At 42.2% G+C, this 27,500-nt stretch overlaps 3 protein-coding genes and 1 long non-coding RNA gene across 4 annotated transcripts in view; 2 read left to right on the top strand and 2 right to left on the bottom strand.

The window, feature by feature from the left end:
• The window catches only part of LOC138950564 (uncharacterized), a 478,836-nt gene that overhangs the window by 150,570 nt on the left and 300,766 nt on the right, over positions 1 to 27,500 (bottom strand). The window lies entirely within an intron of this gene.
• The window catches only part of LOC138950553 (uncharacterized), a 204,190-nt gene that overhangs the window by 17,184 nt on the left and 159,506 nt on the right, over positions 1 to 27,500 (top strand). The window lies entirely within an intron of this gene.
• The window catches only part of LOC138950542 (disintegrin and metalloproteinase domain-containing protein 10-like), a 45,202-nt gene continuing 22,468 nt past the window's right edge, over positions 4,767 to 27,500 (top strand). The window contains exons 1-11 of the mRNA XM_070322260.1: positions 4,767 to 4,980; positions 5,873 to 6,008; positions 8,234 to 8,355; positions 8,937 to 9,108; positions 9,884 to 9,995; positions 12,444 to 12,617; positions 14,521 to 14,667; positions 14,961 to 15,153; positions 16,428 to 16,600; positions 18,358 to 18,556; positions 24,022 to 24,172. Coding sequence (XP_070178361.1) covers positions 4,926 to 4,980; positions 5,873 to 6,008; positions 8,234 to 8,355; positions 8,937 to 9,108; positions 9,884 to 9,995; positions 12,444 to 12,617; positions 14,521 to 14,667; positions 14,961 to 15,153; positions 16,428 to 16,600; positions 18,358 to 18,556; positions 24,022 to 24,172 — 1,634 coding nt within the window. The 5' untranslated portion in view covers positions 4,767 to 4,925. The remainder of the gene's footprint in view (positions 4,981 to 5,872; positions 6,009 to 8,233; positions 8,356 to 8,936; positions 9,109 to 9,883; positions 9,996 to 12,443; positions 12,618 to 14,520; positions 14,668 to 14,960; positions 15,154 to 16,427; positions 16,601 to 18,357; positions 18,557 to 24,021; positions 24,173 to 27,500) is intronic.
• Positions 19,495 to 20,679, bottom strand: LOC138951326 (uncharacterized). Its single transcript, XM_070322949.1, has one exon. It carries the CDS (start codon positions 20,557 to 20,559, stop codon positions 19,495 to 19,497), a length of 1,065 nt encoding a protein of 354 aa, XP_070179050.1. The 5' UTR covers positions 20,560 to 20,679.

Raw genomic sequence — 27,500 nt, 5'->3', positions numbered from 1 at the left:
TTTATCTTCTCCTGAATTCAAAAATATATAGATATGTCATGTTTACTCTAAAACTGTGCTCAGAATGAAGTGAATTTTAAGGGGCTTATTGTCCTATATTGGACATGAATTGGTTTATACGATTCGAGTTTTTACGCCCTCACGGCTTTTGATGTTTGCGTGTTTAGGTGGTATCAGCCATCTGCACTTATGGTAGAATGACCAAGATCTTTAACGTGCCATTGTGGTGACACGGGGGTGGGAGATGGATACCGTCTCTGGGTCTGCACATAAAGTTGACCCGTGTCCGTCCCGGCCCGGATTCGAACCAGCGACCTCTCGATCACAAGTCCAGTGCTCTACCACCTGAGCTACCCGGGCCCCCTGCTCAGAATGAAAGAAAATAGGTTCAGTAAGTACTACGGTCGCATGCTTCGCGGAGACGAGCGTGACCCGCCTCGGTCTTCGGGTTAGCCGAGACTATCTGAAGGTAGTCTCGGCGATGACTGTTTTTTTTAATAAAATGTCTTTGATGACGTCATATCCGGCTTTTCGTGAAAGTTGAGGCGGCACTGTCACACCCTTATTTTTCAATCAAATTGATTGAAATTTTGGCCAAGCAATCTTCGACGAAGGCCGGACTTCGGTATTGCATTTCAGTTTGGTGGCCTAAAAATTAATTAATGACTTTGGTCATTTCTTGCTTGACCGTCCTCAGGTCGTCCGACTCAACAACTCACTCTCTGCCTCACTCACTCTGAACACTGGTGCCCCGCAGGGTTGTGTTCGGTCCCCTCTACTCTTCACCCTTTTCACCAACGACTGCACCTCCGCTCACCCATCCACACACATAATCAAATTCTCAGACGACACCACCATTGAAGGCCTGATTTCTGACTCCAATGAGGACGCATACCGGGGGGAGGTTCAAAGAGTGGTTGAGTGGTGCTCTGAAAATGATCTCGAGCTAAACGTTCTTAAAACAAAAGAAGTCGTTATCGACCCTCGACGAAAGAAAGACCCCATCTTGCCCCTTGAAATAAATGGGGAAGCTGTGGAACAGGTCTCTTCATTCAAATTTCTCGGCACACTGATCTCTGAAGACCTGAAATGGGACGGGAACACCACGTCCATCATTAAGAAGTGCCAGCAGCGGCTGCACTTCCTGAGACAGTTGCGCAAGTTCCGTATGTCACAGCAAATCATGGCGCAGTTCTATCGCGCAGTCGTTGAGAGCACCCTGTGTTTTTCTATCACGGTCTGGTATGGCAGCACCACTGAGAAAGAGAAACAGCTACTGGAGAGCATTGTGCGGACAGCCTCCAAGGTCGCGGGCTGTGACTTCCCTTCCGTTGCCTCTATTTTTGAGTTGCGCTCAGGTCGAAAAGCAGGAAAGATTGTTCGCGACCCCTCCCACCCGGCAAACCACTTCTTCGAGCCTCTTCCATCTGGTAGGCGCTACAGAGCTTTGAAAGCCAGAACTAGTCGCTTTCGCTCTAGCTTCACTGCATTCCATTACTGTTCTCATAACTTGTGATAGTGGAAGTATGTGCAATGTGGAATGGTCCTTATTTTTTAGGTGCTTGAGTAGTTCTGTGATGGTAGTAGTTTTGTGCAATGTGACTCTAGGTTCAGGTGCTTGAGTAGATCTGTGATAGTCTGTTAATACTGTTGTTTTATACTGTCTAACTGGCTAGATTATGATTATATAATTTTATGTGATGATCTGACTAAATGATAATAATTACGTGTACTACTTACTTTTAAATGGATTATAATTTTTAGGTATTGTTCTAGTATTCACTAATGTTGCATTGATATTACTGGCACCCCTTTTAAACTGATATGGTTTTTACCTTTACAAGGCGACGATGTGAATTTGTGATGTAGATATGTGGCTGGTTATGTGTGAGTATGTAAATAATTGTGTGTGTGTGTGTGTGTGTGTGTGAGTTGTGTCTGTGTGTGCATGACAGTGTAATGTACGTATGTATGCATGCATGGTGATGTGTGTCTGCATATGTGTCTGGTTGGTTTTTATTTTATTTTTACCGTGCCGTGCCAAGATGAAATCCTTTTGCAAAATTGGTGAATAAATATCTTGTATCTTGTATCTTGTCATTAAAAATCTGAAAATTGTAAAAAAAATTTTTTTTATAAAACGATCCAAATTCACGTTCATCTTATTCTTCATCATTTTCTGATTCCAAAAACATATAAATATGTTATATTTGGATTAAAAACAAGCTCTGAAAATTAAAAATATAAACATTATGATTAAAATTAAATTTCCGAAATCGTTTCAAAAGCTATTTCATCTTATTCCTTGTCGGTTCCTGATTCCTAAAACATATAGATATGATATGTTTGGATTAAAAACACGCTCAGAAAGTTAAAACGAAGAGAGGTACAGTAAAGCGTGCTATGAAGCACAGCGCAACCGCTGCCGCGCCAAACAGGCTCGTCACTTTCACTGCCTTTTGCACTAGCGGCGGACTACGTTCAGTTTCATTCTGTGAGTTCCTCAGCTTGACTAAATGTAGTAATTTCGCCTTACGCGACTTGTTTGTTATTGATTTTTATAGTTTGATTACGACTGACTAAATGTTTTTATATCGCTTCACGCGATTTTTTTGATGTTTTAGGTTAGGGCTCGTGACACACGTTACACTCTGTCTGCATTCCGAGTTCTGTGCTCTTTCTCTTGACTTTCTTTTTTTGTCAACTCTTCTTTTATTTAAGCTTATTGTTGGCTCACGTAAGTGTAGCCTATGCGATGGTAAACTCTGTCTGTCTGTGCGCGTGTGTGTGTGTGTGTGTGTGTGTGTGTGTGTGTGTGTGTGTGTGTGTGTGTGTGTGTGTGTGTGTGTGTGTGTGTGTGTGTGTGATAGAAACTTTAACATTTGAAGACGTCACATTATGGCGTAAGAGGGTTAGACGTCACGCGAAGGAATTACTGAAAGTCTCGGTCATTGTTATTTTGAGCGGGCCGAGACTAGTTGGCAGTCGTGTCCCTGTAAGTAGGCTACATGCAGACAGACAGATCTAGATCTAGTGTCTCGCTTTCTTGCACAGTGTCACCTATGGTATGTATCAAACACTGTACATATTGTAGTTTCTTTGTATGTATGTCTCTGGTGTGTGTGTGTGTATGTGTGACGGAGTGATTGAGTTTGTGTTACTGTTTGTCGATTTCTTACGTGAGCCTTGAAGGCTTCGCCTCTTGTTGTAACTTGTGCTGACGAAGACGAAAAGTCGAGTCTAGTTCTTGTTCTTGTTTATGTATTGTTGTTGCTGTTTTCTAGTGAGTACATTTTTATTGTTATCTCAGTCATACTCTGCTTTCTTATATGTTTTGTTGTTGTTGATAAGTTGATGAAATTACTATAAACAAGACTAAAAACGCACTGACAAACTTCACTGTCATTATTTTTTGCTTCTGCACAGGTGTTGCATAACAAACACACCCACATAATTATATTCTCACACGCACAAAGTTTAAACAAACACGCACATCAAAAAATCACAAACACATACACACGGGCACACACACTCACACACACACACACACACACACACACACACACACACACACACACACACACACACACACATATGCGCACGCACACACACACACACACACACACACACACACACACACACACACACTGAAAACTGAGGGACAAAACCTAAACCTTCAGAACGAACACACTGACACCGAGTGAGACACCTGGAACACGCAGCGGTGACGTCGCGGTGCCAGGGTAAAAATCAAACACACCGGTGCATCAAATCGCAACCAGCGAAGATTAAACTTGGAACAAAATTGACTTCCAAACTCTGATTTTAATGTATTCAGGAAGTTCCTGGCGCACGTGTGATGTAATTATTTTAAAGTGAAATAAAACACATTTTAAAAACGCGATCGAAGCCATATATATGTGTATATCTGCATTGATATGATATTGTTGCGACTACGGATTGGAGGGTTCTCAGCATTAGTAGATACTTTAAACACCATAGAATGATTTTAAATCGTGTAATGTTGTCATTTTCAACCTCTTTCTTGCAATAAAATGATACTTCTCAAACTATTTTTTATTGACATTTGACACCCGATTTCGAAAACTTTTGACGCTGATTTATGAGGATTTTTGAGCAACAGTGCCATCATTTGGAAATACTCATAATTATTATTGTAGACTAACTGTCCAATCTTGCTATTTATTTTCACCAGAAATGGTGCCTTTGTGCAGTAACAGAGAGACATTGGAAGAATGACCCAGGAAGGATTTTAGAAATTATGTTGAAGTACAAAACATGCTTTTTTTTCTGACATTTTTGTGTGCTTATATCTACCCAGAAAATAAAATCTGTTTGTATATTTGAAGAAGTTGCTTTGTTGTTGTATGTAAAGACCGTTTTAGAGTAAAATAAAACATACTACAAATTTCTATCTTTTTTTTTAAGACGAATCTGTCTCCAAAACTTCTCGTTTCATCCACAGAACACGTAAATTTTGACCCATAATTCATTTAAATGTAATCTTTAAGGACAAACAACACTTTTTCCTGAGGATTTTTATGAAGAACCTTGAAACAAATCTTGAAAAGCTTGCCAAACACAAAACACAACAAATAAAGAATCATCTATCGCCGGGGCAAGATAGTGACAGAAAGAAGCGCAGAGCGGTACCTCTGAGCTACCGCGAAAGCAGATGACCCCGGATGCACTCGAGCCAGTCAAGGTCCTCTCACGCATGCGCTCGTCCCATCCAGATTTGCAGAAATGAAAAAGAGTTGAATGATGCTGAATATTTTTGGACCGATTTGTCACGTCTCTTTGTCTTGGCTTGCTCACCATCATTGGCTTCCCTTCGAGGGGAAGTGCCTGTACGGTCGCCATTATTATTTCGTACAGGCAAATAGCCGAAAAGGGTCTTGAAAATGGCTTTTCTTCACATCGGAGGCTTCGTTTTCGGTCTGCTTTTGTCAATCACAGGTTTGTTTGGTTTTGTTTTTGCACCAGTCTGTGTCGGTCAACTGTCGATATCATCACATATTTTGCTCAAAACGTACATGTAAAGTCTGGAATGTGTTGAACTTGGGATAGTCCATTCATTCTTCGTTGGGTCTGCCTTTACTTTCCCTCATGTTCAGATCGACTTTACTTCTGTTTTCCTGATGTGGTGTTCGTGTGTTCTGTTTGTTTACAAAGACGGCCAAGTGCAGGATAACCCATAATGGCAGTTATATTGTTTGTGTTTCGATTAGTTGTGTGTGTGTGTGGTCTTAGAACAGTCATGTGGTTGAAATTGAAGGTCAGTAAAGATAGGCTTTGTAGATTTGTATCAGTGCACATCACCTTGAAGTTAATTGTTCTATGTGATTGTGAGTCTCTGAGTGTGAAGATATTCAATTTCAAATGTTAATTTGGTTATGATGCTGAAGTATAAACTTGACATGGTTTGAGTTAATTAGTTGTCTGGACACAATCATCCAATAATTCAAATACTATACTGTAGTAGCTGTAGAATAGGCCTAATTGTCAAAATGTCATTTGCTAATTAGGCGTCAAAGTACTCAAAGTCAAACTCAAAGTGTTGCAATCTGAACTCTCCTAATACAAATTACAGTCACAACTCTTGTGTGGATTGAGGGCAAAACAGCAGAAGAAGAACACCCCCATTTTAATATATTCTCTCCTTTTCAAGCAAGACCTGATTTTCTCTGAGACTTGTGACGGTCTTTAGGGGGTTCCACTGTACCAATAGCATGGGGCAAATCAGAAGTTAGCTGAGACTCCAGTTTCTTTGATTGATTATCACTACCAGTGGTATCTTCCTTTTTCTTGTGGACACTTCTTTAATAATTTACTTGTTTTGTCTGCACAGAGCAAGGAAAGTTGACAGACTACATCTTGGACTATCAGCCTTTGACCTACGACTCCCTGGATTTACATGCCAAACATGACCGAGTGCGGCGCTCTGTTGATCCACACCTACAACTCAAGTTTGAAGCGTATGGAAGGTGAGGCTTGTGGACTTTCGACAATGACATTCTAAGGCTTCCTGTTTTACTGGATTTCTGGGTGATAATACTGATACGTATAATTAGTTAGGACATCAACAGGAATTCTGTTAACTGGATATTGAGGGTAAGTTACTGGTAAAAATGGAAAAATTCATGGAATATATAAAATTTTGGCAACTGGTTGTTCATACTGGTTGACATTTTGTTTGACCAGTTTCTTCCTGACAGATGGAAAGCAAGAACTGTGTTTTTAGACTTGATTTGCACGAGTTCTGTAACAGTAAAACTAACAGAGACGGGATCTGTTATTCTGTACGTGTTCAATATGGTACCTGCAATGATCGAAAGGACACCCTTACGACAAGCCCAAAGCGTCCCTACGTTACAGGTGGCCTGTCATGACAGGTTTTATTTCTGGGATGATAGTATTTAGTAATTAGTGGGCCAACAGGAGTCCTTTTTTCTGAAGCGTCCTCTCATCAGAGGGGTTCATGGGTCACCTTGCAGGTACATGTACCGCTGTATGTGCAGAAAGCTGGTTCAAAACTAGCTAGCACGACCCTTGATTAAACTTGTAACACTGTGCATTCCACTTTCATGAGGAAGCTCACAAAGGCAATGATTATTAGGCCCCCCAAAAAAGGTCTGTTTACGGTAACATAAGCCAAAAAAATAGGGTCGGTAGGTCGGGATTTTTTTTGTTTTTTGTTTTTCTTCCAAAAAAACATATTTTTACGTTATTTTTTTTTCTCTCCCAAATGCCCCCAAAAAGTCTAGGGTCGCGCGAAAAAAATAGGGTCGGTCGGGTTACCGTAAACAGACTATTTGTTTTTTGGCCTTACCGTGAAACACCCAATTTACCGTCTAAAATGATCTGAGAAAATCAGATCTTGAAAAGGAGGGGGTCTTAAAATTCAAGGTAAAGTTACTGAGGTTATGAACAGAAAATCTGAAAGAAGAAAAAAACAAGGTCTTAAAACACAATACAAAAAGGGGGGGGGGGGGGGGAAGTCTTAACACAATCATACGATGATCTCAAAAAGGAGGGGTTCCACTGTTTCATCAGTCAACTGATTTTCGTTAAACTGAAAACGTGCACAGTGCGTCCGTGTTATTATTAGGAAGTGAAAGGAAATGCAATGTTCATTGTTCTCGCATAATTTTGAGGAAATGATAACTAATAGTAATACAGGAATTTCCATTCGTGGGGGTCAGCCTTTGGTTTGTGGACTGATGGGAATGGTGTGGAAGTTATTATGTGAAGGAGGTTTATCCTTTTCCCCCACCCCTTATCCAGTTCTCTCCTCTGGCTCACACAGACAGACACACTCCAATACACGCACACACATGTACTCACACACACTCACACACGCACGCACACACACACACACTCACACTCAATTTCTCTCTTGGCTACTTACTTGCACGCTTCTTTGCTACCCTGTGCCAAATACAAAATATAACACTCTACAACTTTTGGAACAATCTTTTCTTTCTTTTGTCAGTCTGTTTGTCTGTTGTTGTTGTTTTGTTTTAATTTTATGGGGCTTCAATCATTCGAATTAGCTTCAGTTCACAAATGAATGTGAAATACTCTGACGTCTCATGCATGATTGATGGGATTAATTGTGCCTGTGTTTCGGTTGTTAACAATAACACGTCCATCGTTAACACGTCCATCGTTAACACGTCCATCGTTAACACGTCCATCGTTAACATGTCCATCGTTAACACGTCCATCGTTAAAACAACTTCAATTTTATGAACAAGAGAAGAAGAATACAATGATCTGATGTCTTGATTAACTCTCATGCTGGAATTCTGGTGTCTTTTTGTTTTTAAATCTTTAAATGTCAAAATAATCTCACGCTCACATGGAGAGTGATTATATGACTTTCTCATGTCTCATGGTAGGATTGTGCTTTGCTTTTTGGTTTTTTAGGCTTTAATTGTTAAAACAGTTCAGCTCATCATCTCAGATCTGACCATGTAATCCCCCCCCCCCCCCCCTCCCCCCCCCCCCCCCCCCCCCCCCTGATTTAAATTTAAATAAATCAATATGAGGCTTATATCGCGCGTATTCCGTGGGTACAGTTCTAAGCGCAGGGATTTATTTTTATTTTTTATTTGTTTAATTTTTTTTTAATGCAATTTATATCGCAAACGAGAGCGTAACGTTTTGAAGTATCATGGAGGGATTCCGTTGTGTTTCTGTCCCCCAGGAGTTTCCAGCTGAAACTGAAGAGAGATAACTCTGTGTTTGCCCCTGACCACATGATGAAGGAGAGTGATGGTTCTTTGTCGACGGTGGACACATCTTTTCTTTACTCAGGGCATTTAGAAGGTAATCTGTCTGCTGTGTGCCCCCTGTCTTCCATTGTTGGTTGTGATAGCAACACCTTTTTTTTTTTGGTGGGGGGGGGGGGGGGGGGGGGGGGCTTTCCTGTGATTTGTTTTTGATGTGGTCTAAATTGAGAAGAAAACAAGGGACAGGCCGAATAGAATAGAAAACTTCAGGGAAAACCGTTTCTCTTACATTCTCTGTTGTTATTACTGTGAAAGTTATTTAGATTCGTAGGGGAGAAAATAAAAAGGAGAAAATTGGGTTGGATTGGTTCAAGAAAAAACCCACAGAAAAGTACTCTGTATGGAATTTGTTTTCTCTCTGTGTGTTAACATGTATGTGTGTGTGAGTGCATATATGCGTGCATGTCTGTTTGTGTAGGTGTGCATGTGTGTGTGTGTGCTCTCAAGGGTTCACATATTTTCAGAAACAAGGTCTTAGTAATACTAAGAGAGTAATAATGTAAAGCTGGATATGTTTGGTAAATTGATGATTTGTATCCTCCGTTTCTCAGCTATGTTCACATTTCTTGACACTGCGTTTTATAATCATTACCATTCATTGTTTTCTCCCTGTTTCAGACATTCCTGACAGCTATGCACACATAGCAGTGCTAAATGGAACAGCCAGGGGTTACGTCCATGTTCCAGGGCACACTACTTACCATATAGAGCCGGCCAGCATGTATTTTCAAAACCCAGTTTTCCACACTGTCATTTATCGAGAAACACACATGGATTTAGATCCTTACAGGTGAGCTCTCTTTCGTTGAAATTATTACATTAGTGTATAAATTGTAGTTCAGTGTTTAAAAAAAAAAAGGAAAGAATTGCAGCCAAATAGTTTAAATCACTAAATAATGACTGCAGAAAGTCACCTGCTGAAATCAAATTTAGACATCTCTTTTTGTCAAAGATGATCAAACGGAATATGGTTGAAGGAAGTAGCAACATTTAACAGGTCTGAAAGAAGGGATTTAAGCAGTCCTTCTGCTACATAGGACTCATGCTTTGTGGGTAATGTATATATATACAATAGCGTGTAATATACTTGTGTGACTCATACTTTGTGGGTAATTATGGACAATAACATGTAATATACTTGTGTGACTCATGCTTTGTGGGTAATTATGGACAATAGCGTGTAATATACTTGTGTGACTCATGCTTTGTGGGTAATTATGGACAATAGCGTGTAATATACTTGTGTGACTCATACTTTGTGGGTAATTATGGACAATAACGTGTAATATACTTGTGTGACTCATGCTTTGTGGGTAATTATGGACAATAACGTGTAATATACTTGTGTGACTCATGCTTTGTGGGTAATTATGGACAATAGCGTGTAATATACTTGTGTGACTCATGCTTTGTGGGTAATTATGGACAATAGCGTGTAATATACTTGTGTGACTCATGCTTTGTGGGTAATTATGGACAATAACGTGTAATATACTTGTGTGACTCATGCTTTGTGGGTAATTATGGACAATAACGTGTAATATACTTGTGTGACTCTTGTGCAGGCATCGCCGTAGTGCTGATGTTGGCATGTGCGGCAACGACTTTGCAGCGGAGTGGATGAGGCAGCAAGCAGAATCAGTCATTGATGACACTCCATCACATCGTGCTAAAAGGGTTTGTACATTGTGAAACTGAAATGGTTGGTTCTTGCATTATACACAAAACTTTACAGCCAGCTAGACAATTCATACAGGGATGTCGTAAGGCGTCGGACATCGGTCATAGTCTGATTAACTGTCGCCAATGTCTGATTTATATGGTCAGGCGTGGGTCAGATGTCCTATCATACTTCCTGGAGGGCGGACATAGTACGATTAAATTTTGTTTGCATCGGTCAAAGCGCGAACATTGCATTCAATTTTACAGTTAGGTAATCCTTTTCGTATTCGGAGAAATGTGTAAACCACACACAACCACGCCTGACTTAGTAACACATTTGCAACAAGAAATGATCCCGTTCATCGATGACTCATAGACATAGAGAGAACAGTTGTTCGCTGACGAGAATGTGTATGACAACAATGTCGGTCACGCAAATCGTCCCATTGATATTCATGAAGCCTGTCAAAACTCCTATTTATGTTGACGAGATCCGGATAATTGTCGGATTCATGAGCATTTGTAGCAGCATCCCTGTTCATATGATGACTCCATAATGGCCGCATGGGTCATTAGCAAAATCCTCTTGGCTCTTGAGGGACTGCATGGCTTGAGCAGATGAGAGCGAACGGTGCTTCATTAGGAAAAGATTCATAAAGTCCTATGAGGTTACCCTCATGGAAATTCAGGCTGCTTTCTCCCTGAGGAAAGCGAGCTGCCATACAGTATACGGTGCTACCCATTGTTTGTCATTTTCCTGCATGCATGTATTGATGTTTCCAAGCCCTGAGACTTTCGCTGTCAACTTGGGATCTTTATCGTGCGCATGCGTGCACACTGGGGTGTTCGAACACCGAGGAGAGTCTGCACAAAGTTGACTCTGGGAAATAAATCCCTCGCCGAACGTGGGGATCGAACCCATGCCGATAACGAACACTGGTTATGAAGCCAGCGCCGCTACGGACTGAGCGATTTCCCCGCCATTAGATTGTTCAGTTAGATCTCATGAATGGTGCAAAGTAGACGCCATAATTCTGTGAAGGAGGGAACGAGTTAAGACCCTCTTAGGCATGGGAATTGTCCGCAAAATCGTGGATTTCTGCGAAAAGGAAATTACGTTTCAGCGAAAATAAAAAATTGTCCGCTGCAAAAAAAAAGGTAAATTAAATTATATGTATACCATTGTCTCTCTATCCATTGTTTGCTTACACGAGAACTATCAGAATATTGGTCTAAAATGCTAACATTCGTTTTCCTCCCGGGGGGCTTTGCCCCGCTGGTCCCCCCAACGGGGCTCTGCCCCTGTACCCCGCTAGGGCCTGGGTGGCCCCTGCATGCACCTTGGCCTATTTTCAGAGTTTTTTCTATTTTGGAATTCCCATGCCTGCCCTCAGGCTTCCCCCCGCAGGTTAGGGGGAAGAATTTACCCGATGCTCCCCAGCATGTCGTAAGAGGCGACTAACGGATTATGTTTCTCCTTTTACCCTTGTTAAGTGTTTCTTGTATAGAATATAGTCAATGTTTGTAAAGATTTTAGTCAAGCAGTATGTAAGAAATGTTAAGTCCTTTGTACTGGAAACTTGCATTCTCCCAGTAAGGTCATATATTGTACTATGTTGCAAGCCCCTGGATCAAATTTTTGATTAGTGCTTTTGTGAACAAGAAACAATTGACAAGTGGCTCTATCCCATCTCCCCCCGTCGCGATATAACCTTGAACGGTTGAAAACGACGTCAAACACCAAATAAAGACAGAAAGACCTCAGGCTGAAGGCTTTCTGTGTTGAAAGATGTTTTTGACTCGGTGAGTCGAAAGTATTTAGTAGTGTTTCGATGAATGGGCCTGCCCACCTCTCATGTTTATTCCTGGCTTTTGTTGCCCTCTTCAGTGTGACTGTGTCTTTTATGTTGGTTTTTGTCATTTATTTATTTTGTCCTCATCAGATTTTCAATTATTTACTTTTAGAGCAGGAGCACCATTCTAACTGTAGCTTATCCCCCCTTACCCTGGCTGTTTGTGCTTTAACCTGATAATTATGTTTGTGCTTTAACCTGATAATTATGTTTGAAGGGTTGCTTGTAAAGAGATAATTCAGGCACTTTTTATTCATCACTGATTGAAATAAATCTTTTTTCCCATCAGGGTTGCTTGCATTGACAGTCAATTAAACGAAATGAGGCAGAGTGTAAGAATAAAAGCTGGTTCTTGTGTATGACTGTGTACGTAGGTGTTTGTTCGAGTGCCTTGGAGAATGATCAGCATATGAGCTTGCGGCGATCATCCTGTTTTGAGGATGAAAGTCGCTTGTTCATTTCAATGCTTGTTATTCTCTCAGGTGCCAGGAGAAAGGTTCTGTATAACTTTCGCTTATTCCATTACACATAGAGAGTGATTACTTCCCTTTGGTCATTTGATCTGCATTGACAGTGTTAAACATTGCGCGCACGTTGTTGGTGTGTGCAGTACAGTGACTGGAAGGAATCTCCCCACAGAAAGTACACCGCAGACAGCAACAGCAATGACGACAAGCGAGAACGGCGCTCCACCATCGGAGAGCGCAACACATGTTACCTCTACCTGCGTGCTGACCCCATTCTGTGGGAGTACGTCAAGGAAAAGAAATTCAACATGAAACTGGTAAGTATAACTTCCAATGCTCTGTGGTAAAAACTTCTAGTTCTAGGTGACTGTGTTGTGTGGATGGGGTTTAGGTTCTGTTATGCAGTGGAACGATGGACGTACTTCAAGGAAAAGAAATTCAACTTGAAACTGGTAACTACAGGGTCAAACCTCGCTTTGTTGAGTTGATCAAAATTGCACACAATTCAGACCATTTGAACTACAAAATTGCTACTTTGTGGACGTGTCAGGCATACGCTGAAGTTAATGCACACCAAATATGAATGAATTCGGACAACATTTTTCGGGGTCACCCTGTAATTCTTCCATTTCTCTATGGTGGAAACTTCTAGGTGTGTTGTGTGGATGGGGTTACTGTTCTGTTATAAAGCGGCACGACGGCACTACGGGCGCATTGGCCTGGGGGATAAGACACCGGCCTCCTAAGTGGAAGGCCGTGGGTTCGAATCCGGCCGCGTCTGGTCAGTTAAGTTTGGATCTTTTTTCTAATCTCCCAGCAAGCAAACACATGACCAAATATGCACGAAAAATATGCTGTAAATCCATGTCAGAGTTCGGTGGGATATAGAAACATAAATGTACCAAGCATGCAATCCCCAAAAGTGGCGTATGGCTGCCATAAGTGGCGGGGTAAAAACGGCTATACATGTAAAAACTATGGGAGTTTCAGCCCATGAACAAAGAAGAAGAAGAAGATACAGCGCCACCTGCGATATGCGGCCTCTCTAATCTTCTTCTTGTCGTTCGTCTTTACACTTGGAGTCCAGCTCTGGAAATGAAGTCGATGGTCGGCCTCTCTAATGACAGGCTACCTCTGAATAAAGGATAAGTTCTGTTGTCCCTTTGTCGATTATCTGTACCAAAGTAATATACCTGTTGTGACAGGCCACCTGTAATGTAGGGACACTTGTTGGTGATCTCAAGGGTGTCCTTTCATCGCAAGTTCCACTGTGGTTTGTGATAAGAGTATCACATTTGTAAAAAGTGTATGACTTACTTCCCCAAACATGTTTTGCTAAGCTGAGTATTTGGATTTAACTGATGTTTCCCAAGACGACCAAAAACATTGCCCCCTCCTCTGAATTTCATTTGTTTGAGGAATTGGCTGTACTGAAAACCTTTAGGCAGTGGAACCACCCCCACCCCCACCCCCACCCCCACCCCCACCCCCAAATTTTCATATGATTAAGGAGGAATGAGTTATACTCCAAAAACTTTTAAGCATGAAGCCCTTTTGAGGACTGAAAAATATCTTGGATAATTGGTCTTAATTGGGGGGGGGGGGGGGGGATTTAAAACATAAGTACATTCACATGTGTTTTTCATTTTCACTGTCCCGCAGTGGGGCACTGCGGTTATGAAATTAAAGGCCCCTCCTGTTTTTGGAACCGCAGGAGCTTTCTAGTTTGCTGTTAGGTAGATTTTTGGTTCCTCTTTCCTGTCATGCTCTCTTTTTCTTCATGAATTCTTTTCTTTTTTCTGCCTTCTTGCTCATTCACCTGTATTTTTTCCAAAAATCTCTTCTCTTGCCGCTTGTCTCGCGATTCATGTATAGTTTAATCTGTTAGTGTTCTGATGTAAGTCCAGCAGTAGATAGGTTAACCCTATTTTAACATACTGGAAACTGGTAATCTTCCAGTAGGACTATTAATTTAGTTTTACTAAAGCCTGCTGGGACACAAGTAATGGGTTAGTGCATTTGTAAACAGGAATCGCTTGACAAGTGGCCCCCTTCATCCCCCCCTTCCTCGTCCTGATATGGCTCTGCGTAGTCGGCTGGACGTTAAGCAACAAATAAACAAACAAACAAACCCCCAAATTTTCATATGATTAAGGAGGAATGGGTTATATACTAAAAACTTTTAAGCATGAAGCCCTTTTTTTTCCCTTTATTTTTCAGACTGATGCACGGACACAGGAAGAGATCCTGGCTTTCTTTGCCAGTCACGTCAGCGCTGTCAAGAACATCTACTCCAAGACAGAGTTCCGCACTTACGATGGCAGCATGAGATACATTGGCGTAGACTTTGTCGTCCAGAGAACCAGCGTGAGTGTGGGATTATGGAAATAGACGTTTGCCAGAAGTAACTCTTGCCAGGATTTGTAATCAGTGTGATGAGTAAAAGCCCCTTTTACGGGGACAAGCTTTTCAAAACAAGAATAAACATGTACCACACTTACAATCGGCTTTATCATGCGATTGTGACAAACAACTAACTTTGATTTATGTGTTATGCACTCAGTGTGTGCTCAAAGGCTACCCTTTTATTTTAAAAATATGCACATCAGAACCACGCTTTCTGGGCCATAACTCAACATGATTGTGTGGTTGTTGATCAGATCATGACGCTAGAGAACCAGTTCTGCGGGACGAGTCAGGCCACCAGTTACTGCAACCGCAACATCGACGTCACAAATTTCCTCAACCTCAACTCCCTGGACCACCATGACGAGTTCTGTCTCGCCTACGTCTTCACCTTCCGCGATTTTACGAAGGGCACGCTGGGACTGGCCTGGGTCGGCTCTGATTCCAGTTAGTAGCCTTTGACAACAAAAGTGTTTATCTACAAAATTTCTAACCTAAACCAGTAACTGCTACATTAGCGTTTGTCTACAAAATTCTAACCTAAACCAGTAACTACTTCGATAGCGTTTGTCTACAAAAGTTCTAACCTAAACCAGTTACTGCTATAAGTAATGTTGTCTACAAAAGTTCTAACCTAAACCAGTTACTGCTATAAGTATAAGTAATGTTGTCTACAAAAGTTGTAACCTAAACCAGTTACTGCTATAAGTGTAAGTAATGTTGTCTACAAAAGTTGTAACCTAAACCAGTTACTGCTATAAGTGTAAGTAATGTTGTCTACAAAAGTTGTAACCTAAACCAGTTACTGCTATAAGTGTAAGTAATGTTGTCTACAAAAGTTGTAACCTAAACCAGTTACTGCTATAAGTATAAGTAATGTTGTCTACAAAAGTTGTAACCTAAACCAGTTACTGCTATAAGTGTAAGTAATGTTGTCTACAAAAGTTCTAACCTAAACCAGTTACTGCTATAAGTATAAGTAATGTTGTCTACAAAAGTGCAAACTTAAAGTTAAGAGAGTGTGATTTTGTATTCTGCAGGGTGGTGGTTTGGATTTTACATGTGTGTACTTCTTTGGCTTTCTTTTTTTCTGTGTAGTTGTTTAGTATTATTTATCACAGACCATCTTTACTTGACAGGATGAAGCTACCTGTGGACAAAGAATTGGTTTAAAAGTCTATCCACTGCTCTGGCCCCCTGCCACACACCCCTGGTCAAAGTGCGGGTCCTTCAACACAGTTTTTGTTTTTCGTTTTTCGTTTTTGTTCTTCTGTTTAAGTTTCAGAAACCACTGAATGCATGCTGTTGAAATTGTATGCATTCCTGCATTGAATTGATATATTTTGTGAGTGATCCAAATTCTGTGTTTTTGAAGCAGATGCACTTGTGTTGAGTTTGTAGTTTCTTCTTCTTCTTGTCGTTCGCTGTTAGATCGTCAGTCCGGACTGCAGGGCGAGTTTGTAGTTTGAAATGTATTTTGGAAAAAAAACCTGCTTGTTCATCTTACTGGGTGGAAGGAAGCAACCCGAATTTCCCAGCAATGAGATAATGAAGTAATGAAAAATAAAAAATTATTGTACAACTTACCTCAATACCAAACTTGTCCAACAAGGGCACAATCTAATAATGAAAAAAAAATTGATGTATTACTTTCCACCAGAATTCCTAGCAATGAAATAATAAAATATTGAATTTAATAAGAAAAATGTTTTCCGCTATAGGGGCCGCAGGCGGGGTGTGCGAGCGACACAAGGATTACCCGGAGGGCGGATCTCGCGTCAGCAAGAGTCTCAACACAGGCATCGTCACCGTCATCAACTACGGCAAGGCCGTCCCTGCCCGCGTCTCTCAGCTCACCTTCGCTCACGAGATAGGACACAACTTTGGCTCACCGGTCGGTAACTAATTTGTTCTTGGTGTCTTGTCAGCGGAACCCCTCTTTTGAGACCGAAAAAAATCTGAGAAAATCAAGTCTTAAAATGGATGGAGTCTTAAAACGGATGGAGTCTTAAAACGGATGGAGTCTTAAAACGGATGGAGTCTTAAAAACGGAGGGAGTCTTAAAACGGAGGGAGTCTTAAAACGGAGGGAGTCTTAAAATGAAGGTAAATTTGCAGACTTTAGAACAGAAAGTCTAAAAAATAAAAGGTCTTAAAAGGGGCAAGTCTTAAATTGGGGGGTGGAGGGGGGTGGGGGAGAGGGGGGGGGGGGTCTTAAAAGCGGGGCTCCACTGTAGCAGCTTCACAGGTCTGTGATGTGGACAATATGTGTGTCCAGTATCAGCAACTTTTTGTAGGCAAGAAAGTCCCTGCCAATGTCTTTCTTGGCTTGTGAGATTTGGGCAGTTTTTGCATAATAGACGATTTTTGGAAATGTCTCTGTCGGGTTGGTGTCGGTTGAGTAAGAGTGAATACTCGTACTTTTTGTGAGTCAAACAATCCCACGGTACATTATAGACCAGTCACTACCGAGGGGTGTGTCTGAAACACGTGAACAAGTAGCACGTGTGGAAAGCTGGGTGGCCGAGTGGTAACGACTGGGTGGCCGAGTGGTAACGACTGGGTGGCCGAGTAGTAACGACTGGGTGGCCGAGTGGTAACGACTGGGTGGCCGAGTGGTAACGACTGGGTGGCCGAGTGGTAACGCACTTGCGCTCGGAAGCGAGAGGTTGCGAGTTCGACCCTGGGTCAGGGCGTTAGCAGTTTTCTCCCCCCTTTCCTAACCTAGGTGGTGGGTTCAAGTGCTAGTCTTTCGGATGAGACGAAAAACCGAGGTCCCTTAGTGTACACTACATTGGGGTGTGCACGTTAAAGATCCCACGATTGACAAAAGGGTCTTTCCTGGCAAAATTGTATAGACATAGATAAAAATGTCCACCAAAATACCCGTGTGACTTGGAATAATAGGCCGTGAAAAGTAGGATATGCGCCGAAATGGCTGCGATCTGCTGGCCGATGTGAATGCGTGATGTATTGTGTAAAAAAAATTCCCTCTCACACGGCATAAATAAATCCCTGCGCCTTGAATATGTGCACGATATAAATTGCATAAAAAAAAAATTAAAAAAATTAAAAAATGCCTGCGCTTAGAACTGTACCCACGGAATACGCGTGATATAAGCCTCATATTGATTGATTGATTGACGTGTGGAAAGCTTGCCCCACTGAAAGCAAGAGTATTTGATCACTCTTTCACAACCCATACAAACCAGACAGAGTTATTTCCAGAATTCGTCTATTATGGGTACGTTTAAACTCTGGAGGATTGGGATGGGGAGAGTGGCGGGGTTCTTACGCCTTAGTTTGCAAGGAGTTTTGCTCCTGAGAAATGGTTAGTTTGTTATTGTTAAATACATGTAGTGTTTATATATATTTGTACCTGGTGTGGATAGAAAGATATCAAAAGAATGTTAAATCATGTATTGTCCATTGTGTGTATTTCTGGAATATGTATGGAATATTTCTCATGGAGAATGACTTGCTTAGTCTAAAGCACAAAAACATCAATCGCCAAGAATAGAGTTACGTCAAAATTCCAAGACTTCGAAGATTTCCCTTTTAAAAAAAAAAAAATAAATAAATAAATAAAAAAATTCTCATGAATAAGCACTGAGTTGTACTCACCATGAAACCTCTTTCTCCACCCCCATAGCACGACAGCGGGCCGTCGTGCGCCCCGTACGGCACGAACCGGAAGGAAGCGGAGGAAGGCAACTACATCATGTTCGCGAGCGCCACCATGGGCGACAAGCCCAACAACGACGACTTCTCCATCTGCAGCCTGGACAACGTCACACGTGTCTTGGACGCCGTGCTCAACCAACGCTACGGCAAAGTCAACTGCTTTGAGAGTAAGAATTTTTTTCTTTTTTTTCTCAGAGGCAGATCCTTTGCCGCCCTTCACCTGCAAGGCCTGTCCGAATTGGTCGTCTGCAATGGAACTCACATTTTAAAACCACCACAGATATGAGAACATGAGGTCTGAAAAATAAAGGAGTTTTGAAATGGGGTTACATCAAGGACTACTACTAAAGGACGTGCACAGCGTGATTCCTGACTTCGCTAGCGGAGGCCATCGCTTCGTTTGCTAACTACCACTTTCTACCTAACACAATCATTAAAATTGAGTCCTTAGGTGCAACACAAATTGCCTGAAGCCTAGATATAGATATATTTTTAAAAATGTAGGCATGTTTAGGCTTTGAAATACCACATTTACTCGGACTGACAGCATTGTACCCTACTGTACAAGACTAGTAATAGTAGAGCTGTGATCACTCGACATGATTAATAAATAATAGTTTTTAAAGTTCTGAATCACATTTGCTCTACAAAAGTTGAACAATGAGTTAATTACATATTTTCAGAGATTTTGGTTAGACATTTTTGTAAACAACGACTACCGCGAGGGTAGCCCGCGGATTGAAATAGGCTACCCCCTGGCTGGCAACACAGGGCAACAATGTTCCCACTGTCTATCCTTTCTCCTTGTTTCTCATCTTCTGTCTCTTGTCTTGCTTTTTATCTGCACTGTTTTCTGCCTTCAAGCCCTGTAATCTATCTGTATTCATAAAAAAATCTCTTAATCACTCGAAGTCGGAGTATGGCTGCCCATGCGGCAGGGAAAAACAAACGGCCATACACGCACAATTCTCATCCCCGAAAAGGGATGACCCTGGGAACTCAAGCCCAGGAACAAGAAGAAGAAGAAGAAGAAGAAGGAGAAGAAGAAGTAAACAACAACAACAACCAAAACAAAAAACAAAAAAAGACTACCTGACTGCAGCATTCAATCTGCCAACCGGGCCTTTTTCACTGATGTCTGAAGCAGCACGGCATTCTTCTGATGGTCTTTCTCCAGATTCTGGATCCCATGCAGCAGCACATTCGACAAGTGCGTGTAGACTTTCGAACAGTTAATGTCAATGCTGTTAAAGTTGGCGACTGTTAGAAGAATACTGCCCAGTCTTTTGCGGCAGCAAGCACGGTGACGCGCCTTCTTGACAAAACACAGTCCAAGCCGCACAAGTTCAAACGTCGACACATGGGGAATGGTCAGGGAGCCTCTGGAGACAGTCTCAACAAAGTCTTTGACTTCACTGGTCACAAGTGGTTCTTCATCACTGAATGCCAGGTCACCCCCACACTTGCTTTCCAGCCACCCGGCCACATACGCAGCACTGCTCTCCTCATTGACAGTCAGTGTCACTTCTGCAGTGTATTTATCAATGGAGGCTGCATCTTCTAGCATGACAGGGCCCAGACAGGTGTGCTCCTTTGGCTCGGGCTGCAGTTCAATTGACTTGAGGTACGTGGCGGCATGTCTGGCAAGGCGTTTCTTGCAAGCATAGAAGACGTCCCCTGTGGTCATGAAGGAGTTTGCGCCAGTGGATTGCCTGTACACGGAGAACTCCCCCTCAAGTCGGTCACTTTGGATTTCCCGCAGAAGGACATATTCAAAATGTTCAGATGTCAACAAATATTTGCAGACAGCCGCTAGACCCTGCTTGGTCTGCACTAGTGCCTTCTTGGTGTCATGGGTAAGGCACTGGATGCGTGTTGCTCCATGCCCCGAGTCAGCGTCCTGGAAAACTCCCAGGAATGTATCCAGACTTGTAGACCCTGGTTCTTGAACAGCTCGATGGGGATCGTTGAGGCGCCGGTCCTGCCCTTTCCCAGACACATTGACTGTGTTCCACCAGTTGACGACAGTTTGGATGAAAGTGGCAGTCTCATGGCAGCCTTGCAGTGTCAATGCAGCAACAACTTTGTCGTTGAAAACTCTCAGTACATGTTTCACATTCTGTAGCTGAAGTTTTGAAGGGTTGACAGCAGCTTGAGTGAGGGATGTCATCTTGAGAACGCTGTCTTTCTCGGCTTCATACAGTTGCGTGACATCTGTGAAAGACGCCACTGATCGGTTGTCAAAGCTTATCTTTTGGCACTTCTCACTGATCCAATTGTTCCTGATACATTTCAGTAGATGGACAGTGCCAAACAGGAGAAAGCAGACACGCCCATCGTCACGCGGATGCTTGGATGTGGCAAGACTATCAGTGTCACCGGTACGGTCAAACAGCTTACAATACTGCTGGTTCACCTTGTGATTGTCCGTGATGGAACCTATCACACACCCACCTGACCTCTCAACAGCAGCTGCCGCTTCCTTTACAATCTCAAACTGGAATGCTGCTGTCAGCTTGTGCACAGGTGTCACAGAAATCATTACACTGGGTCCTTTGTGCAACGACTTCATCATAACACACAGCATGGCAGTTGCTCTGCAGTCTGGATTTTTTTGGCCATACCACTCAGCACCCCGCCAGAAAACGCAACAGTCGGCCTAATCTTCACTTCGTCAACCAAAAGAAAAACATTCCGTTGCTGAGGCTTATGGCTATGCACTTTCTCAAAAGTTTTTCTCAGTACTTCATCTTGATCAACAGATGCTGATCAACAGATGCAACAATCGATTGTAGCTTGCGCTTACTTGGCAGGACCAAATACTCCCTCAACTGTTCGTAACTGCACTGGGGGAAAGACTCAATGGCAAAACAATAGTCATTCATAGAAAACTGTTTTTCTGTCAAGAGCTGCAACTGGCGCGTCAAGAAATCCAACTTTTTCTCCTTTTTGTTATCTGAACATTCTGAAGACTGACCTTGTAGAAGTGTCACCATCTTTTTCAGCACCTGGTCCAAGGGGATGTCATAGTTGACTGAGATGCGCACAGCTTCATGGAACTGGGAATAGGAGCTGAGACCATTGTTTGGATTCAGGATCTTGCCCAGTGGCACACTGATACCATTTTTGAAAGCACTCAGGGTCAAAGGAGAGCACAGAGTCGCTATGTTGTCAACAATGACGGAAGTATGAGATTCATGAAAGTTTTCTGACATGAAAACACAAACGAACCTGTCACTTGATCTTGAAATTATCACATTCTTGTGCTGTTTCTGCAAGTCTTTCTCGGGATTGAATGAGGCCAGTGAAGAGATGGTATCCTTTTGAAGAAAGTGCCTCAATTGTTTGTTTTCGTCTTTCGCCGGACGAGGTGAAGGTTTGGGCGTGGGCAGGCACGATGTCGGCACATTAAAAACACAAGGAGGGATCGCAGGCCGTGTGGCACCACCAGGCAATGCTACCATAGGAGGATTGAGTCCCCAATGTTTTTCACAGATGAAGAACTTCGCTGGGTCTAAAACAAAATGTTCGCGTGGAGGGAGCACAACCAGCCACTTCTGTCTCTCAGACTCGTCTCTTGGCAGTCTAAACACACGGCACTTATTCTTCTCGTTGTAATTTCCTTTGCAGTTCACCACACCACACTTATTAGGCATTTTGAAGGCACAGAAACAGCAAAACACTTGGTAAACAAGAATTTTCAACTCAGAATCGCCGCCAGCATGGTAGGCCAATGCACGCTTGTCCGGTTGTAACCTTGCGACAAGGCAACATAGTGCGTACTTTGCACCACCTCAACTGAATTTAAAATGTTCGCTAGGGAAGAATCTAATACATAAATACTCTCAGTGTGATATCTAAAACAATCTTCGATGTGACTAAAGTGTATACTTGTTAAAAAAAACATTGTATTACATTTAAAAAGTTCTTCCAAACTCCTACGCCGAATTGCGGCTAAAAATAGAACAGGGGGACTGCGGAGCCTGAAGAAAACTGGCCTCCGCTAGCGAAGTCAGGAATCACGCTGTGCACGTCCTTTAGTAGTAGTCCTTGGGTTACATTTACACAGGTTAGGACAATAAAGTAATGAAAATAGAAACGGAACACACACAAAACTGAGAAAACAGGATCTGAAAAGGAGCAAGTCTTAACCCCTTCACTGCCACAGTATAACAGCATTTTGGTATTGCTGTGCGCCAGGGCAAATTTCGCTTTCTTCGGTAGGTTCACTTATCTGTTCACTGCTCAATCATTTATTGAGATATCTCTTAGATCTTTGGCATGTGGTTTGCTTACACCCTTGGCTATTATGTGATAACATGATCATTGGACTTTGTTTGTGATTGTTATAGTAAAAATCGATATAATGACCATTTTTGTCAAAAATTACAGTTTCCAAACTTTCACACACACACTGCAGCACGTAAAACCGCAGAAAACACAGCTAAAACTGGTGTCAAATATCAGGTACTCACATTACAGCCCATAAAAGTATTCTTCTGTGTGGTAATCCATAAATCACTTCTTGTAGAGCTTCCAGAACACTGGATCATTTGAAAACGGGTCTAGGAGTTGAAGTCAGACTTTCGGCCACCATTTTGAATCTTATAGATCGGAAAAAACTTCTAAAAAAGTTTTTACCACGTGGTACTAACTTATCTGAACGGTCAATGGGAAAGAACTGTGTTTAAAACCCCTACAAGAAGTTGGACAGTGGTTACCTCCCATTTAGTTTTCACAAATGTCCTGAAAAGTGCTGATGTAAATGCCACGTACCTAGTACGTGCTGGGCAGTGAAGGGGTTAAAGGGGGTAGCTTAAGGGGGCTTCGTCTTTATGCACACAGAATGGGAGCGTTTACTGCAGGGACCGTCATTGGCTTCTTCGGAAAGCGATAAATGATGGTCTAGGGGCAGACCACTAACCCTCAAGGCCTGTTCAACGTGATTGATGCCTGTCCTGTTCAACGTGATTGATGCCTGTCCTGTTTCTGCCCAGGAAGCTGCCAGTGCACACAATGACATTCAAGGCAGCAGTTCTCCGTTATCATATTGAATAGTGACGGGCGTAGTGGATATGACATCAGCCTCCTAATCGGAAGGTCGTGAGTTCAAATCCTGGCCGCGGTCGCCTGGTGGTATAAGGGTGGTTTTCCGATCTCCCAGATCAACTTATGTGCAGACCTGCTAGTGCATTATCCCCCTTTGTGTATACCAAGACCAAGTGCGCACAGAAAAGATCCTGTAAACCATGTCAGAGTCCGGTGGGTTATAGAAACACCAAAGTACCCAGCATGCTTCCCCCGAAATCAATGTATGCTGCCTGAATGGCGGGGTAAAAATGGTCATACTTGTAAAAATCCACTCGTGCAAAAACATGAGTGAACGTGGGAGTTTCAGCCCATGAATGAAGAAGAATATTTAATAGCAGCGCTGGTAGCGAAGTGCATTAACGCTCACTTACTGTGACAGAGATCTGACTTACGCCCTTAAAGAGATCCCTAATTTGATATCATTTTCCTTCAGGGTCAACAGCGGCGTTTTGAAGAAACAACCTGAATTTCCAACCAGCGGGATAATAAAGTAATGAAAATGAAGAGAAAAAATACCTGATTTCATAACTTTTTCCTTCAGGGTCAACGGAGGCGTTTTGCGGCAACAGCATCACGGAGACGGGGGAGGAGTGCGACTGTGGCTACCAGGCCGACTGCAAAGACATGTGCTGCTACGGCAAGGGGTCCACAGATGGGGACCAGTGTTCGCTGCGTCCTGGCAAGAGTTGCAGGTAAGACATGTGCTGTTACGGCAAGGGGTCCACAGATGGGGACCAGTGTTCGCTGCGTCCTGGCAAGAGTTGCAGGTAAGACATGTGCTGCTACGGCAAGGGGTCCACAGATGGGGACCAGTGTTCGCTGCGTCCTGGCAAGAGTTGCAGGTGGGTGGCTGATCATGCTTCCACAGGTTTGGATGTAAAGTGAAAGGACACTTTTTGTTGTCCCTTTGAGAACAGGAGGAACAAGAATGTATTTTACCATGTAGCATAAAAGCCATTGGTATGTGTCCTGGTGTGGATGACAATCATACACCTATACACTCTTTACGTATACAATGCAATAAAGATATAACAAAAATAACAACAGGGTAACATCAACAACGACAAGTCAGTCATCACCGAAGGGTTATGTTGAGCTCTTATGTGCGTTCTTTCAAATGAAAGGAATGTTATAATTAGCTCTTATGTGCGTTCTTTCAAATGAAAGGAGTGTTATTTTGAGCTCTTATGTGCGTTCTTTCAAATGAAAGGAGTGTTATTTTGAGCTCTTATGTGCGTTCTTTCAAATGAAAGGAGTGTTATAATTAGCTCTTATGTGCGTTCTTTCAAAAGAAAGGAGTGTTGTATTGAGCGGACAGTGCAAGAAGCACAGATCACAGTTAATTCCTACTGGGATGTCAGTGGTTGGCATGATTTCACGGACACATGTTGCTCATCAACTGTGTATTCCTCCGAAAACGGCGTATGGCTGCCTAAATGGCGGGGTAAAAAACGGTCATACACGTAAACTTCCACTCGTGCAAAAAACACGAGTGTACGTGGGAGTTTCAGCCCACGAACGCAGAAGAATCACGTGTGTAGACACACCGCTTGCTAGTGATTGGCCAACACTGTCACATGTAGTTTGAGGATGAAAGTCACTTGTTCATTTCAATGCTTGTCATTCTTTTAGGTGCCAGGAGATTGGTTCTGTATAATTCTCACTTACTCTCGTTGTACATGTTGTAAGACCGGCACGGTTGGCCTAGTGGTAAGGCGTCCGCCCCGTGATCGGGAGGTCGTGGGTTCGAACCTCGGCCGGGTCATACCTAAGACTTTAAAATTGGCAATCTAGTGGCTGCTCCGCCTGGCGTCTGGCATTATGGGGTTAGCGCTAGGACTGGTTGGTCCGGTGTCAGAATAATGTGACTGGGTGAGACATGAAGCCTGTGCTGCGACTTCTGTCTTGTGTGTGGCGCACGTTATATGTCAAAGCAGCACCGCCCTGATATGGCCCTTCGTGGTCGGCTGGGCGTTAAGCAAACAAACAAACAAACAAACATGTTGTAAGCATTTATATTGCTTACTTCCCTTTGTTTCTCAGATGATAAATGTATATTTGTGCAAGTGTTCCTCCGAGACTGCGCTAGATCTGAGTGAAATGTCATAATTATTATGGTCAAAAATACAAATAACATTGATCGATTAAAGTTAGAATTCCTTCAGTTTTTTTACAATTGAATGCACACAAACATGCCCTCTTTTGTAGTCTCATCTATCAGCCTGGATAGTATTTGTCACATCACATGTCTCATCTATGGCCTGGATAGTATTTGTCACATCACATGTCTCATCTATCGGCCTGGATAGTATTTGTCACATCACATGTCTCATCTATCAGCCTGGATAGTATTTGTCACATCACATGTCTCATCTATCAGCCTAAATAGTATTTGTCACATCACATGTCTCATCTATCAGCCTGGATAGTATTTGTCACATCACATGTCTCATCTATCAGCCTGGATAGTATTTGTCACATCACATGTCTCATCTATCAGCCTGGATAGTATTTGTCACATCACATGTCTCATCTATCAGCCTAAATAGTATTTGTCACATCACATGTCTCATCTATCAGCCTGGATAGTATTTGTGACATCACATGTCTCATCTATCAGCCTGGATAGTATTTGTCACATCACATGTCTCATCTATCGGCCTGGATAGTATTTGTCACATCACATGTCTCATCTATCAGCCTGGATAGTATTTGTCACATCACATGTCTCATCTATCAGCCTGGATAGTATTTGTCACATCACATGTCTCATCTATCGGCCTGGATAGTATTTGTCACATCACATGTCTCATCTATCAGCCTGGATAGTATTTGTCACATCACATGTCTCATCTATCAGCCTAAATAGTATTTGTCACATCACATGTCTCATCTATCAGCCTGGATAGTATTTGTCACATCACATGTCTCATCTATCAGCCTGGATAGTATTTGTCACATCACATGTCTCATCTATCAGCCTGGATAGTATTTGTCACATCACATGTTTCATCTATCAGCCTAAATAGTATTTGTCACATCACATGTCTCATCTATCAGCCTGGATAGTATTTGTCACATCACATGTCTCATCTATCAGCCTGGATAGTATTTGTCACATCACATGTCTCATCTATCGGCCTAAATAGTATTTGTCACATCACATGTCTCATCTATCGGCCTGAATAGTATTTGTCACATCACATGTCTCATCTATCAGCCTGGATAGTATTTGTCACATCACATGTCTCATCTATCAGCCTGGATAGTATTTGTCACATCACATGTCTCATCTATCAGCCTGGATAGTATTTGTCACATCACATGTCTCATCTATCGGCCTAAATAGTATTTGTCACATCACATGTCTCATCTATCGGCCTAAATAGTATTTGTGACATCACATGTCTCATCTATCGGCCTAAATAGTATTTTTGACATCACATGTCTCATCTATCGGCCTAAATAGTATTTGTGACATCACATGTCTCATCTATCGGCCTAAATAGTATTTGTGACATCACATGTCTCATCTATCGGCCTAAATAGTATTTGTGACATCACATGTCTCATCTATCGGCCTAAATAGTATTTGTGACATCACATGTCTCATCTATCAGCCTGGATAGTATTTGTGACATCACATGTCTCATCTATCGGCCTAAATAGTATTTGTGACATCACATGTCTCATCTATCGGCCTAAATAGTATTTGTGACATCACATGTCTCATCTATCAGCCTAAATAGTATTTGTCACATCACATGTCTCATCTATCGGCCTAAATAGTATTTGTCACATCACATGTCTCATCTATCAGCCTGGATAGTATTTGTCACATCACATGTCTCATCTATCAGCCTGGATAGTATTTGTCACATCACATGTCTCATCTATCGGCCTGGATAGTATTTGTCACATCACATGTCTCATCTATCAGCCTAAATAGTATTTGTCACATCACATGTCTCATCTATCAGCCTGGATAGTATTTGTCACATCACATGTCTCATCTATCAG

This window comes from Littorina saxatilis, linkage group LG16 (assembly GCF_037325665.1).
Source record: "Littorina saxatilis isolate snail1 linkage group LG16, US_GU_Lsax_2.0, whole genome shotgun sequence".
Taxonomy (NCBI): domain Eukaryota; kingdom Metazoa; phylum Mollusca; class Gastropoda; order Littorinimorpha; family Littorinidae; genus Littorina; species Littorina saxatilis.
The sequence above is the reverse complement of the archived record's forward strand: the minus strand, read 5'-3'. Positions and strand labels throughout refer to the sequence as shown.